Below are 15,426 nucleotides of genomic sequence, written 5' to 3' on the forward strand. Positions count from 1 at the left end.
TGGGGAGTTCAACCCCACCAAGTCGGAAAAGCGGAAGTGTCTTAAGACGGTCCGCTTAACCGCCATCCTCTTCCACCTGGGCAAGTTGATTTCGAGCCAATCAGTTATGAAAACGTATCAAATCAAATAATAAAAAAAGGCAGGTGAAATTGGAAGGTTCAGGAATGACGCTTCAAAACATTTCCCCGCATCGGAAAATATCCATGGATGTTAAGGCTAAATTATATCCCCGACTTTCAAGCCTAATATACTATATCCATGGGATGTTGTAGACGAAAGAACTAGTTGTTGTGTGATAGATATGTGTACATAGCCAGTGTTGTGTTCCCAGATGACAAAGGTAAATTGTCTAGGTACATGGCACGGCTAATTCATATTTATACCTTTCGCCTATCTTGCTTCACATCCACTTCTCTTCTTCCTTTGCACCTTTGAACTTCAAAAAATATGGAACTGTACAAGGTTTCACCTGCGGAAGGGGTACGTACAGCTGTAAAGCTGATCCAATCTTTCGTTGTTTGTAGACTGAGCGCTTGTTTGTACCTGCTTTCCCCATAGGTTGAATATCAAGATTTCTTCCTCTACATTCTCCTCTCAGTATCAGTCTTCAAAGAACAGTAACAAACACAGTCCCACACTTGGATTCATTTTCCCTCTTCCCTTTCTTTGCAACTTCCTTCTATTTATTCCATTCCCTCTGTCAGCATATTTGAACTTCTCCATCTACCATCATACTGGCTGTCCCTCGCCACCAGAATGCCTCCTCATGGAACCCTGACTGCCTCACAACGAGCACTCGGAATCGCTGAGATTGTGGGCCTAATCCTATCGTTTGTACCGAGAGACTGGTTCGCACCACGAGAACGAGAATCCTTGCGTCATTGTGCTCTGGTGAACAAGCTCTGGCTTGCCGAAGCGCTTCCTATGATATGGCACTGTTTTGACCTCTCAATCGGGACCCTTTTTGAGAAATTGGAACCCGACCGTCGACAGTTCTATGCCAACTTTATGGTTTTTGGAGAGTCACATGCCTTGTGGGATACCGCAAGCTTTAAGACCCTCTCATGCGACCTACAAAACGTTGTGTTCCACAGAATGGAGTGTCTCCTCCTGTTCACTTCTGGAAAGAGGGGAGAATTCTCTCTCCCCATACTGAACTGTCCCAATCTTCGTTGCATGACCTTCCAAGATATGGATATTGAAAATGAGGAGAAGGACGACGACATGGGCCCCGACGCATGGGAGTCGATTTTCTGGGACCTCCCGGTATGTGCTCGTTCTACCCTTGTCTTGTCATGCAGCCAGGCTAACTGTTCTTGAACAGACCAACTACCCTAGTTTGAAAGAGCTGAGTTTTGAATTTCCTCCTCGCGTGTTTCCCCATGCAATCCGACGCTTGAAGAAACGACACCCCAACCTTCGTGACTGTCTCGGGAAGCTCGAGGTTCACGAGATTACCCACTTCTTTCGCCATGGCTTCGCATTTGCTGATGGTGTTCCGATTCACGAAAGCGACCATGTTTACTTTGAGCCTTGAGTTTCACGGATCTTCCGGATATGAAGGATCTTTGCCCAGAGAATGATGAGCTTGATTGAAGACGAATGAAAGAATGTCAGCCTGAGTAATGAGGTTATGCTTTTGTGCTTGTTACCTAGGTAGTGGTCAAGACGACGTAATCCAACCGAGGAATATCATGTAATTACCTAGGTAGTACCTTTGAAATCCAAATAAAGTAGAAGGATAGGGCTGTACCTATCCATGAATCCATGGATGAGGGGGCTGCAGTGATCAACGCGGTCTTCTGCACGCAAACTTCAGAATGTTGAATTCAGACATCCTTCTTTGTTCTTCTTCTTTGATTTGCAACTTTCCCTACTTCTGGTTACCAACACAATTTGATCTTCCCCATCTCCAATTACCATACAGAATGTCGCAAACCCCCAGCCCTCCCCACGGGGCCACAACTGCTACACAACAAGCGCTGGGAATCGCTGGGATTGTGGGCAATATTACCTCCTTTCTACCGCAGGAGTTCTCTGAGCCCGAAACGGACTTAATTTCGTCTACTCTAGTGAACAAATTCCCCTGGCCTTAGGGAGATAACTCTCCAATATGCAATGGCTCCTAGATCCACGGGAGAAGTCGTCACGTACCTCAGCGAAAATATTCAGACTACCCGGAGCGATCAAATCACAACGCCTGAAACCTCCATTGGTTTGTTCCAAGTGACTCCAGTGAAACAACCGCTGAAGATCAAGAGTTGGGGAAATAATGAGACTTGGATGGCGAAGAGACTGAATAAGCTGGCCACCCGTTCAATCAGGCTGCAATCCCATGAACGAACTTTTGATAGGAGACGATTCAAACATTCCCCTTAGACATTTAGGAAGGGTTGAAGCATAAGGTATCTAGTAAATGACTTCACATTTATCTTTATCTAATGGTTCCCATATAGACTTATCAGCAGTGAGTCAAGTTTCTTCCTACTCGGGATTCCCTGGAGAGGACGAACGGGTTTTATGACTTGAGAATTGAAGAATTAGTGACTAGTACGTGTATGTATTACCTATTGTTCCTCAATAACATATGTCGCATGGTGTATAGTCTCATCTTTTATTCATTGTTGTTCATTGTTGTTCTCTCAATACTCGATTACTTTGACTGCACTTCCATTTTCTTATTCAATTACTCCATTACTAACTGGTTGATCATGTTCGAATCTAATTGAAGCCATTGATCCTCTTGGCAATAGCATTGTACAATATCACTTTCACCTCACATATGAGTTCATTGCTTATCAGTTCGCTCTCTATTGTTCTACTTCTATACCTCACCTACAATCACAATAGCTATTCATAATGTAGGCATTTAGTCGAAGAAAGATATAAGATCCCATCTAGCTCCTCTCCAGCCCTTCTTTTTCCTCTCGATCATCAACATCAACGATGGCTCCAATTCGCACCCGACGAACTCTTCGCCCGCGCTGGTCGCGTGGCATCACCAAGAGGAACGCCGCCGAGCGAGTTTTCAACATTCCAGAGCTGGTCTCTGAGATTGTCCACTGGCAGGTCCAGGGACTTGGCGACTTCATCTACGAGAAGTCGCGGGGCATCGGGGGAAGAAGCAGTGGGTGAGGCCAACGAAGTACCGCCCTTGGAGAATGGGTCTGGGTACCAAGCGGGAGCCCTATGTGGAAGACCAGGCGGGTTACCTCTGGCAGTTTGCCTCGTTGAACCGGACTTGGTACACGGAGGTAATCCAACGTCAACGAACCTGGGCGAACACTATGGGTGCGATGGACACGCCGGCCGTGCCTCGCTCACTTGACGTGATCTTCGCAAAGGTCCCGGCCCAATTCCGCCAACAGTACGCTGACCACGTTGAGCGGGCCTCGCTGGTCACCGTCGACGCCGGGGACGCCCGTGCTGCTGACGCCGCGCTGCGGGATGTTCGTTTCCCAAAGCTGCGGGTACTGAAATTGTGCTTGCGGGGGAGTAGTCGCGACTCTGACATTCGGACCCTTATGGATGGCGCTCACATCCCGCGCATCCAGGGCGAATCGGTCACCGTCCTCTCCATCAGCAGCGATGGCGGCAAGGAGCCGGAATGGAGATGGCCTCTCCACGGATTGCCCGAAGATTGGGCAAAGTTGTTCAGACAGATTTCGGTATGTTTCTGCGACAGCTATTTTGATGAAAGCTTTGTACTAATTCTTTCTCATAGGTCCGCTTTCCGAATCTCGAGAAAGTCGAGATCGGACACCAAGTCCTTGTCGGAGACAAGGTTGTCGAAAGCTTCGCTCGTCGGCACCCAGCCCTACGGACCCTTGAGCGGCACTGGTCCGAGCCTTCGATCATGGCCTTTGATCTCCTCCATGACCCTTCTCGGATCTGAAATCGCCGCACTTGGGCCTTTCCGAGGGTGGGTTGCTACGAGCGTTGCTTTGAAAATTGTCTTATAAAATGGGTGGGGGGGGGGGACATTTATATGATATACGGTCGGTCTCTGTCCAGGTGGAGGACAGCCTCGATGAAGCAATTGATGGCTTTAGCTATATGAAAAGAGCTGACGATATGATGACGTTCCATTCGTCCAATTCCATGCCTTCCCATCTCTTGGAAAGCACGCTCTTTATACGACCCGCGATCCCCTGGACACCATCGACAGCAATTCGAGTCATCCACCAAAACAACGACATTGACGAGTCCTTTATATCAAATGGATAAAGTACGCTTTCTGTTGGTTTATGTCGCCCTGAAGTCCGGGAAGAATTCGAGGAGCTGATGGAGGAATAACTGAAAGCTGCAACAAAAACGCTGAGCAAGGAACGGGGAAAACAACTGGGTCATGGTCTTTATGGAGGCAGAAAGATCATTGGTCCCAACGACGACATTGGTGGACCTTTACACCAACGTGAGATACGACTCCAACGGCAACTGGGTCGAACCGCCGAACAGTGTCACGCCATCCAACGCAAATGCCTATACAGCAGCTCGACCCCGAGGGTGACGGCATCGCAAAAAGGATGCACGGGCTAGGCATCAGCGACGACGACGAACAATGGCACAATGAGGATACTCGCAGAAAGCACACGGAGTATACGGCCTGGATATCCGTATACAACAACGCCCAAACCGCGAGAGAAGATCGACGTCTCAAAGCCAAGGCACTCCATACTGAACAACAATTGCAACTGCGAGTTCTCGAAGAAAATCCTAAGACAGCTGCTGCTACACTATGTCTCAGAGAGCCTGCCCCAAGCCGAGGATGAATCCGGCATGCCCGAAGCTCAAGCGCATCAGGCAAGCGAGGGATATCGAACACCCATTCCCTAAGCCGAGCATGACGCCGAAGACTCGGAACACACATACCTCCTCCTACTCTGGATTTTCTTCTACTTTTCACAAAGCATCGGCAGCAAATCTCTGTTCTCATCTCTTACAATCCATACAACTTGTGCCAGACTTTTTGGTGAGCAAACTGTTGGAAGGTGACCTCTGTTTGCTCCCAGCACTTTAATCTCCACTCTGTATTTCTCTTTCTCTCCTTGCGCAAATACAGAGTTTTCCAGTTAATCATGCTAAGCCCACCATCACCTACCCAGTGTTGGTGGGCCCAGTCGATAACCAATTCCCGGTTGATAGCAGATTCTCACAATCAAGTATCTTTGTATGGCAACTCTATACAAAAGGTACCTAGAGTACCGTATTAGTATAATATCAATTTTCTCAACAAAAACTAACTAGAGGGAAGATAAAAACGAAACGTAGAGCTAGTTATAATATAAGTCTAGTTTAATCTATCTCCTATTAAGTTAATTCTGAATATTCGATTTAGAGATATAAACAGCTTTTCTGAAAAAATGCACTTTAAGATATCGTATAAAAATATTTACTATTCTCTTATTTTACAAACATGAAATTTGCTACCAAGAATGATAGTATGAAATTAGGGTAATATATACAATATATGTACCATTTTATATTCCCCTACACTTCTTGACGGTCTTACCTAGGTATACAATACTTTAGGTACCTTTTGTATAGAGTTGCCATACAAAGATAGGAATGACTGGGGCCCACCAACACGTGGTGGTGGGCTTGGCACGATTACACTGTTTCTCTCTCAGACAAACACGACAAACACTTGACTAGGAGTCGCCTCATGCGAACTCACCGCTCTTTCTCCGCCTACTTTTCTGTCCGGCAATACTCTTACTCTAATCTCAAAGCAGTAAGCTTCCTGCCGTCATTTGATCTCCGCGGTCTGCGCGAAAGTTGCTAGAAACAGCTTGATCTTCAATTATGGGAAAAGGTATGTCTTGCGTGAGAGTTGTTTTTGGACAGATTTAGACTAACGTTATTGACTATAGGAACCGATAAGCTTTACGTATGCGACATCTTCATTTTCTACTTCCAACACTCTCCTATCGCATCTTGAATCCCCGCTGATAATCGTATTTTCTCTAGATCACACACTCCGAGTGGGCATCCGAAGATGCTTTCTCGGCCAGTGCTGGTGCTGGAGTTTCCAAGGCCAAGAAAGGTGGTCCCCACGCCGCGTTCAAGCGCTTGCCATTCAATTTCTGCTCCCTCTCCCTCCAACCATTTTCACACCCAGTTTGCACGCCTACAGGAACACTCTTCGACCTCACGAATATCCTGCCATGGATCAAGAAGCATGGGACCAATCCCGTCGACGGAGCCCCGTTGAAGAGCTCGGACTTGATTAAGTTGACTATCGCAAAGAACGAGGATGGCGACTACGTCGACCCGGTGACCTACAAGATCCTGACAGATAATACACATATTGTCGCATTACGGAATACAGGGAATGTCTTTTCCTGGGATACAGTGGAGCGACTCAACATCAAGGGAAAACTGTGGCGCGACTTGGTCACGGATGAGGAATTTAGCCGAAAAGATATTATCACCTTGCAGGATCCACAGAACATCGAGTCGCGCAACCTCAGCTCGTTCAACTACATCAAGGAGGGGGAGACGGGAATTTTAGAGGGCCAACAGACCTCTGGGAGTGTCAACACCAGTGCACTTGGCAGCTCGGCGAAGATCCTGAAAGCGAAAGAGGCGGTTGCAAAGGCACGGTCAGAACGTGCTCAGCAGGCTGATTCTGCTGCGGCCGGCTCAAAAGCGGTTTCGAAGACTGGAGCTGCGAATGTGGCTTCTAAAGCGCAATCAGGAAAACCAACACCCTACAACGCTGCACGATTCACTACAGGCAAGGCGGCAGCCTCGTTCACTAGCACAGGACTGACACCGCACACGTCTGCCGAGCTAGCGGTACTATCAGAAGAGGAATACATGCTCAAGCGGGGGCGCGTGAAGGCCAAGGCTTACGCGCGCATTGTGACCACCGCGGGACATCTTAATCTGGAGTTGTATCCCGAGCATGCGCCCAAAGCCGTGTGGAACTTCCTTCAGTTGGCCAAGAAGGGATATTACACAGATGTGCCATTTCACCGTAATATCAAGGGCTTCATGCTCCAGGGTGGTGATCCAACTGGTACTGGACGAGGCGGCGAAAGTATCTGGGGCAAATACTTTGCAGATGAATTCGAGGGGCCCTTGAAGCACGATGCCCGAGGCACGCTGAGCATGGCCAATAAGGGCAAAAACACCAATACTAGTCAATTGTAAGTGGCCACTTGCTATTCTCCTGGCTCAATGAGTGCTAACATATGATTTCAGCTTCCTCGCCTATCGAGCCCTGCCTCATCTTAACCTCAAGCACACCGTCTTTGGCCGTCTCATCGACGACCCAACTCCTTCGTCCACGACTTTGAATAAGTTAGAGATCCATCCAGTGGAACCAAACACCAACCGTCCCACCCCCGACATTCGCATCAAGGAAATCACGGTCTTCGTAGACCCGTTCGAGGATTTCCTAGCCCAGAAGCGCGCCGAGGAAGCGCGGGCCACGGGTGTCACAGGTCCTTCTACAGAAGAGGCAGATGAGACTGCTCGACGTGCGGAAGATGACCGTGTCACTTGGACTGGAAAGCGAGTTCGCGGTGGAGAGGTGGACTCAACTGACGACGGTGCCTCGGGTATTGGAAAGTATTTGAAGGCAGGACTGGCAGACCAGGATGGGCAGGGGGAGGATGAGATCTTGGAGTTCCTAGATGAGAAGGTTGCACCTGAGCCCGCTCGTAAAAAGGCCAAGGGGCCTGGAGGCTTTGGAGACTTTAGTTCGTGGTAATTGATCTAATTCCAATTCTCTTTTCCCCCTCCTTCAACTTGTACTATAATATGAATATGCTTGACCACAGATAGGGTTAGGCGTAGAACCTGATAGGTCTACAAGTGCAGCCTAGTCATTAAGAAAGACCAGGGTGATATACAGAAAATGATTGGGCTTAAGAACATATTTCTAGAACATATTCCAGGTTATAGTGTAAGACTTGTAAGGTTTATCACCAAGAAGGCGTGAGAAGGGGACCGAGGTTGATAAAAGTGAGAAAACCGTTCATGGTGAAGTTGATGAAGCAGGTATATCAACAGAGTTTACCAGGTTAGCTGCACAATACATGGGATATATGCCGTACATGGCATACATGGCATACATGGCATACAGCATGAAAGAAGCCACCTTTGTTGAAGATAAGCAGAAAGATCATAGCGTCATCGACCAAATGCGGAGAGTCAAGAGGATATGTACTGAGACCAGTTCCCAACTAAAATCATATCACAACTCCAATATCCTATGAAACATATGAAATAAAATATAAAAAATAAGATATATATATATATACTATGCAATACCCCATATATCAGATCTAAGATTTCCACCCCGACAGTCTTGGCTCTCTCCGCCCAGTGCCGTGTGAGCCGTTCAGCGGAAGTGATTTGGGTGATTTTCCTCTTTTGACCTTCTTCCACCTTTCATCTTTCACCTTTTCACAATCTCATTCTATCAATCTTCACTAGTAAGTGTGTTCCTTTGATTGATTTCATCTGATATCAATTTCCCTGTCCCGTGCCTGGTTAGGAAGTGGTCAGTGGTCAGTTCATCAGATCGCGCTATACATGAACAACCAATGGTGCAAATGCGCATTGTACCTGTTTGGAGGATTAATGAGTTTCATCTATTGAATTGCTCTGATTTCTCTGATTGGCCTTTTTTTCTTATTTGCGTTTCATGTTTAATGTCTTGGGAGAGAGAACGAACCACTTCCCCTCGTGATCCTACTATGCGCCCCCCCCATTGCTCTGTGCCGCGCTCACTGCCTAAACCATCTTCCTCTTCTTGTACTTCACTCTTCCTTATTTTTCATTTCAGGCACTTTTTTGCCTCCAAGAAATACTTGTCGCTGATTTATTCAACACTTACAGCTTATTTCCTCCCACTTCCGCCTTAACCGACCAAACCTCTACGTCAGCCTCACAGCACCCCCTCCGTGTTCGCCCCGCCCATCACCAAACCACCACCCCCCCAGATACACCAATTCCTCTTGAAGGGATACAATCAAGCTGGCAGGAAATAAGCGCCGCAGTTTTTCTTCGCAGGGTGGGTTACTGAGCAGGATGTTCAGTGGCTCCTCAAGCCCACCTAAAGACAGAGTAGACGCACTCCCAGAGGCTGGCCTCGACCCCAACTCCTTGACCCTCCAAACCGATACAATCGGCACTAGTCCACGTGAGAAGAGGTTCTCTCCACCCAGCGCTGGATTTTTCAACCGCCGACAAAGTGAAGAACAGGGTACCGCTGGCGAGAAGAAGCGCAGGAGTAGTACCGTCACCAAAGCGGCCAACTTCTTTAGTAACGCGAAAAGCTCCCTGAGCTTGAACGGCCGGGACAGTTCTGCGATCAGCACCAGTCCCTCGATCGCGGAAAGCCCACTACACAAGCTTGGAAAGATGGACCCAGCTCTCAGCGTCCCTCAAGGGTCGTTCAATAACTCCGCCGGTGAATCCGTACCGACTTCTCGATCGTCCTTCCGCGTTGGTGTTACCGAAGACCGGAATCGCAAATGTCGTCGGACAATGGAAGATACACATGCCTATCTCTACAATTTCTTGGGCACCCCTTCCCCAACTACACTGGAGACCAATGGTTCTAGTCCCCCCAAGGGCAGCCCGTCGCAGTCATCAGAGGATTCATCTACCGTTGTAGAAACAGACAATGGCTATTTCGCAATTTTCGATGGGCATGCTGGCACCTTTGCCGCAGAGTGGTGTGGAAAGAAGTTGCATTTGATTCTTGAGGAGGTTATGCGCAAAAGCCCAACCACTCCCGTCCCGGAACTGCTCGATCAGACTTTCACCAGCGTGGACCAACAGTTGGAGAAATTGCCCGTCAAGAACTCTGGGTGTACAGCCGTCACTGCCGTGCTTCGGTGGGAAGATCGCGTACCCAACTCACAGTCGGCCACCGGTTCTTCTGCCCTTGGCCCCGCGACTGTCGCGGCGACGAAAACGGACGCGAATTCAGAGAATATCGAAACCCCGACTCAAGCTACCGCGGGCACCTCTGGTGTCTTGCCAAAATTGCAGGATAAGGCTATTCGGCAACGGGTTTTATACACAGCCAACGTTGGTGATGCACGCATTGTATTATGTCGTAATGGGAAAGCACTTCGTTTATCCTATGACCATAAGGGTAGTGATGAGAATGAAGGGAGAAGAGTTGCCAACGCTGGTGGGCTAATCCTGAACAACCGCGTGAATGGGGTTCTAGCTGTCACCCGTGCCTTGGGTGATGCGTACTTGAAAGACCTTGTGACGGGGCATCCCTATACAACAGAGACAGTTATCCAGCCAGATGCTGATGAGTTTATCATCTTGGCTTGCGATGGTGTAAGTTGGGATCTATTCAATATTGATGATGCAAGAAAGCTAATTATACTCTAATAGCTGTGGGATGTCTGCAGTGATCAGGAATCTGTCGATCTAATTCGGAACGTTCAAGATGCCCAACAAGCCTCAAAGATTCTAGTTGACCATGCACTTGCACGGTTCAGCACCGACAACCTGTCTTGCATGGTGATTCGCCTCGATTCCAACCGTGTGAAGGATCTTATCAACAACAATACGGAAATGATAGGAGTAGACGGGGATCCGCATACAAAGGTGGCCGGGGGCATGAGTGAGGCCGATAAGATTGTCGAGAAAGCACAGAAGGGCATCATCTCTTCCGGTCTTGCAGATAATCCGGCAGCGGCAGAGAAGGCCAATGAAGAGACTCTTCAGAGAATGGCCAGCAGCAATCAGAAACAAGAACCCGGGCCTGAGATGTCAATTAAAGAGAGTAACGACCTTCCCTCCGTGGACATTCTGAGTCCGAATAGGAGCCCGGATAACCCGTCGGGCTCGACTCAGTGATTTTACGACATTATGAAGCCGAATCACCATCCCGAAGCCGTGAAAAGCGAATCGATAGAACGTGTCCATTTCTTTCTTTTCGTCTGCTATCTACCTCTGGTGCTTTGGGCGGGCAATGTACCCGACCCGGAATATATTCTGGAGTTTCCGTTCTTGTCGCTTACTTGTTACATTGCACATTGGTGTCAATGGTGCACACTAGTTGCCCGTTGACCTCATTTTTCAACCTTTTGTTTATTACGAGATCAGACTAGGTGGTCTTGATGTCTTTTGTTAGCATAACTCTTTCTATTATTAGGATATTTGTCCTGAATTTGGCCTCCCATGAGAGAATACGCCCTTTTGTTGTTTTCCATCCGATTATTGTTCGAGTGTTCAAACCGAAGACATGGTATGTATCCATCTATTGTACCCGCTGTTGGTGTAGGGTGATTATGATCAGTGATGAGGCGATGGACATGGTTTACTATATTAGAATCAAAAACAGACGCATTTTGTTTGCTATGAACTAAATAAAAGAGCTTGGTTTATAACACTGTGGTTAGTGTTTTCTATCCTCTTTTATAACGTTCGACGGAGATGATACCAAGGAGGCATGTAAACAAGACCCTAGAAAAGATGTCATAAGAAGAGACCACTTAAGAGATGGCCATAGCTTCTTGTGATTTGATATATCTAAAAGTACAATTTATGAATGCTAGGATAAGCTAGACAGAAAGACAAGAGAGAAAATACAAAAAGCACCAACCATCAGCCCAAAGCCAGAGGGAAGTGGATATCAACACACACAAAACGTCCCGTCTTGCTTTAGAATGAGCGACGGATTGAAGAGAAGAATCTCGACGACACCAAACGTCTACGCCTGCTCAAACGAACCATCGGCGATAATCTCCTCGCTAGGAACGGGAAGGTCCTCCTGTCCAATCAAGTGGTTTCGAGTCCAGCGCAGCTGACCGTGCTCAATGTAATCGGGCCAGTTCTTCGCGAACTGCGCATCGTATGGATCCTGCCACAAGATCTTGACAGACTGCTCCTGTGGAGCACTGTGGTCCGTGCTAATCTCAACCTGCAGCTGCTCCTCGAGCGAGGCAACCTCACCCGCACGTTGCTCAGCCTGCTCAGCCTCCTGCAGGAGAGCCGCACGTCTGCGTCTACGGGCCTTGAGAGTCTTGTATCCAGACTTGGAGCTCTCCGGCACACCTTCCACAATATGGTCTCTGTGCTTCTGCAGAACGAAAGCAATGTCGGCAATCGCGGTAGCTTTCTGGTTCATGAGGGCGTAAGCACGCTCCTTCTTCATCATGATCTGGCCCAGTCTTCCCATGTTCTCCTTGTCCCATTGCTTCTGGTCCCGTAGGTCTACCGGCCGCTTCGAATCGAGGTATTCTTTTGTCACGGTGATCATTTCCTTGGGCGGGGAGAGCTGGCGCAGCAGCGCGAATTGTCGCAGGTGGTTATAGACGTTCAGTCCGACTTGTGCCTCATTGAAGTGCACAGAAAAGTATGGCACCCACATATCCTTGCGGACTGTGGCGGGAATGGTCTTCTTGCCGTGGTTGACACATTGCTTGAGGAGGTTGGTTTTCTAAAGGTCCGACGGGTTAGAAAACTGCGATATGACGGACTTGAATAATACGGCAGAATGGGGGTTCATTTTTTTGCTAGAGACCGGAGCTTTCAAGGGCCCTTGCCGGTAGAGGAAAAGAAACTCACCTCCAGATAGCGAGTCAGTGAGTACACGACTTGTTTCGTGCGGATGTTGTTGTACACGAAGATGTTCTTGCCGTGGGTGATGGAGTTCAAGGCCTTCTGTAACCGTCGACCTTCCTTGTCCTGTTGCTCTTTGAATGCATTTGAGCCCGGTACTCGGAGTTTCCCTTGAATTGGTGTTTTCGGGTCAATAGGTGGCCGGCGGATGAATTTCGTGGCCGCAAGTGCTGTTGAATCCAGCACTTTCTGGAAAGACTTGGTGTTGGAGGCCATTTCGGCCGGACCGGAGGCTGCGTACAGTCGATCTGAGAAGAATTGAGGTAGTGAGAGGTGCGGGTTTATTGCATTGGTGGGAGGCGCTAGACGGTGTTGATCGAGAGAGACGGGAGGTCGATTTTTTGACGGGGAACGCTGAGGTCTTGGCGCTTGCTCTCCGCATCATCTCTTATCAGCTCACTACTCTCTTTCTCTTGCCAATTCAATTGCTTTCAACTACGCTTGGTCTATTTTCTGTTTTCTTTAATATGAGCGATCTGATCTATCTGCTATACACTACTTAACCACTGCGCTCCCCCGCAGCGTTGGCGTTATGGATAAGGACACGGAGCATAATATAGGTGCCCGCAGAGAGAGGCCATGGCTCTATGCATGGGTATGTATAAAACATGAAAGAGAATGAAAGATAAATCGATGGTACTAGATGCTGACGAGCTATTAGAACCGTAGGCTTCGGCATCTCCAGGGAATTTCTATACGGAACTTGGTTGTCACACCTCCCCCGACACGAGCTCGCACCAAGACTATTGATGACGACGATATCCCGAATACCTTAAAGACACCCTCGAAGATCCTATCGCAGAGTGACAACCAAAGCTTGCACTCCTCGCGATCCTTCACTGATCTTAAGTCGCATTTGAGTCAACATGACAATACAAAGGAGCTCGCGATGCGTTCATCGCGTCGCAGAAGCACCCTGTTCTGGAACGACCCCAATCCTCGAACTCGGCAGGTCAAACTAGAAGATATCACCAACAGTCGCATGGCGGATACTTTCTTCTCGCTTCATTGCGCGGGTCTTAACGAGCCGGTTTATATTAGTGAAACTGTCGACCGTGCAAACAATCCGAACTTCCGATCTTTCGACTTGAATCTATGTGGTCCATATGTCTCTCGAATGGACGAGTTGACTCTGAGGCTCTGGACAAAGACTGGTGATATGTCTGAGTTTATTCTACTAGTGGAACTACATCTGAACTTGCGATCACTACAGTTCCTGGGGAAAACATTGGAGAGCTTCCACCAACCACTTCCGGCGAACTCGATCCTTTTTCACTTCCCAGATGGTGTGTATTCCAACCTCACTGACCTTCCACCGGTCGAAACAACGCTCCAATCTGCAGGACAGAAGGCTACTGCGGACGGTACCACTTTGCCCTCCTCATCCTATGACGCGTTGATGAAGTTGGCCAATTTGGACGAATGTGTACAGGATGCATTGGCGACCAGGGAAAAGCTGGAGGCTCAGATTAGCTCAATTCTCCGGCAGAACGAGCTCTCACTGAATGTAGCGAGTGAGGCAGCTACGGCGCAGGAAAAGCTTGCTCTTACCAAGCAGTATGTCGCCATGGAGCGCAAACGAGTTCGCACCGCAGTCAGACGCAAAGAGGAGCTCATTGTCAGTATCAAGGCCCGGAAAGAAGCGATGGAACAAGGCCGTAATTCTCAGGAAAAGACACGCAGTCATCTTCCCGAGGCTCAGGAGAGGTTGGTTTCCAGCGAGCAGTTGCTTGAGCAAAACGAGGAGGCCACCAAGGGCCAGCTCCGACGTATCGCTGAAGACCTTCTCACGATCTACCCTATTGAACCCATCCCTGATAAACCCCTGGTCTTCACCATCGCTGGGCTGGCCCTCCCAAACTCAACCTTCGAGGATATCGACCGTGAGGTAGTCGCAGCGGCATTGGGACACACGGCTCACTTGGTCTATCTGCTCTCGTTCTATCTGTCGGTGCATCTACCATACTCGATCAACGCGAACGGGTCAACTTCGTTCATACAGGACCCCATCTCTGTATCACTCCCACAACGCACCTACCCCCTCTATCCGGTGAGTGTGCAGTACCGGTTCGAGTACGCGGTCTTCCTCCTCAACAAAGACATTGAATACATCCTCATTAAATACGGGTTGCGCGTCTTGGATATCCGCCACACTCTTCCCAATCTCAAATATCTCCTTTACGTTCTCACCTCTGGCGACTCAGTGATTCCCGCCCGTAAAGCTGGTGGCGTCCGAGCTCTCGTTGCTGGACGGTCGACTCCTAATCTGTCACGACGTGGTAGTGTGGACAGTGGTGCATCTGGTGAGCTGGTGCAGCCACGCAAAGCTTGGGAGTCAATGTCCCGGATGAACGTCAGTCTTGCCTCGCACAAGGTGAAATAGTTCCTACCGACAAATAATTTTCTCCCTAATGCATATGATTTGCAGATATTGAATATGCCGCTTTAAGTGACCATTGGCACCTATTTTGGATTGTGGTATTCCCCTTGATTTATTTTTCTCTCGGTTTTAGAAGCATTGTACATTAACATCGTGAACATCGTCGAATTTTGACATTTCTTTGTACTTATGATACAATCTATGTATATGTGTATATGGATAACTACCTAGGTATAGGTAGGTTACATAGTTATAGGAAGATATATATATCCCTAGATTCCTTGTCTTACCCCGCAGAGGTTCTCATTATACAATGAAAACTACCTAATCCAGTGACTCGTGGCCGGGAGCAAACTCTGACTTCAATTGATATTTTTTATAGGGATCTCTGACAATTCCAAGTACAATTCGAAGTACAATCCCATCTATATTATCTG

At 48.2% G+C, this 15,426-nt stretch overlaps 7 protein-coding genes across 7 annotated transcripts; 6 read left to right on the forward strand and 1 right to left on the reverse strand.

The window, feature by feature from the left end:
* Positions 1–756: 756 nt before the first annotated feature.
* On the forward strand, positions 757–1,537 carry N7516_003395 (uncharacterized protein; the record flags this gene model as incomplete). The annotated part of the gene is made up of 2 exons (XM_057216115.1): positions 757–1,266; positions 1,325–1,537. 2 exons carry the CDS (start codon positions 757–759, stop codon positions 1,535–1,537), a joined length of 723 nt encoding a protein of 240 aa, XP_057077998.1.
* A 1,409-nt stretch (positions 1,538–2,946) lies between these two features.
* N7516_003396 (uncharacterized protein) lies at positions 2,947–3,895 on the forward strand (the record flags this gene model as incomplete). Its single annotated transcript, XM_057216116.1, has 3 exons — positions 2,947–3,101; positions 3,161–3,668; positions 3,725–3,895. The coding sequence occupies 3 exons, from the start codon at positions 2,947–2,949 to the stop codon at positions 3,893–3,895; spliced, it is 834 nt and encodes a 277-aa protein (XP_057077999.1).
* Positions 3,896–4,478: 583 nt separating this feature from the next.
* On the forward strand, positions 4,479–4,772 carry N7516_003397 (uncharacterized protein; the record flags this gene model as incomplete). The annotated part of the gene is made up of 1 exon (XM_057216117.1): positions 4,479–4,772. One exon carries the CDS (start codon positions 4,479–4,481, stop codon positions 4,770–4,772), a length of 294 nt encoding a protein of 97 aa, XP_057078000.1.
* A 1,033-nt stretch (positions 4,773–5,805) lies between these two features.
* On the forward strand, positions 5,806–7,720 carry N7516_003398 (PPIL2 family peptidylprolyl isomerase; the record flags this gene model as incomplete). The annotated part of the gene is made up of 4 exons (XM_057216118.1): positions 5,806–5,815; positions 5,874–5,890; positions 5,971–7,154; positions 7,210–7,720. 4 exons carry the CDS (start codon positions 5,806–5,808, stop codon positions 7,718–7,720), a joined length of 1,722 nt encoding a protein of 573 aa, XP_057078001.1.
* Positions 7,721–9,045: 1,325 nt separating this feature from the next.
* On the forward strand, positions 9,046–10,842 carry ptcG (type 2C protein phosphatase PTC1; the record flags this gene model as incomplete). The annotated part of the gene is made up of 2 exons (XM_057216119.1): positions 9,046–10,317; positions 10,375–10,842. 2 exons carry the CDS (start codon positions 9,046–9,048, stop codon positions 10,840–10,842), a joined length of 1,740 nt encoding a protein of 579 aa, XP_057078002.1.
* Positions 10,843–11,698: 856 nt separating this feature from the next.
* On the reverse strand, positions 11,699–12,825 carry N7516_003400 (mitochondrial 54S ribosomal protein mL67; the record flags this gene model as incomplete). Its single annotated transcript, XM_057216120.1, has 2 exons — positions 11,699–12,427; positions 12,556–12,825. The coding sequence occupies 2 exons, from the start codon at positions 12,823–12,825 to the stop codon at positions 11,699–11,701; spliced, it is 999 nt and encodes a 332-aa protein (XP_057078003.1).
* A 316-nt stretch (positions 12,826–13,141) lies between these two features.
* N7516_003401 (putative UV radiation resistance protein (UVRAG)) lies at positions 13,142–14,992 on the forward strand (the record flags this gene model as incomplete). Its single annotated transcript, XM_057216121.1, has 2 exons — positions 13,142–13,204; positions 13,271–14,992. 2 exons carry the CDS (start codon positions 13,142–13,144, stop codon positions 14,990–14,992), a joined length of 1,785 nt encoding a protein of 594 aa, XP_057078004.1.
* Between the last annotated feature and the right edge of the window lie 434 nt (positions 14,993–15,426).

The sequence above is a fragment of the Penicillium verrucosum genome, assembly GCF_028828655.1.
Source record: "Penicillium verrucosum strain IBT 35672 chromosome Unknown utg000001l_segment0_segment0, whole genome shotgun sequence".
NCBI lineage: Eukaryota > Fungi > Ascomycota > Eurotiomycetes > Eurotiales > Aspergillaceae > Penicillium > Penicillium verrucosum.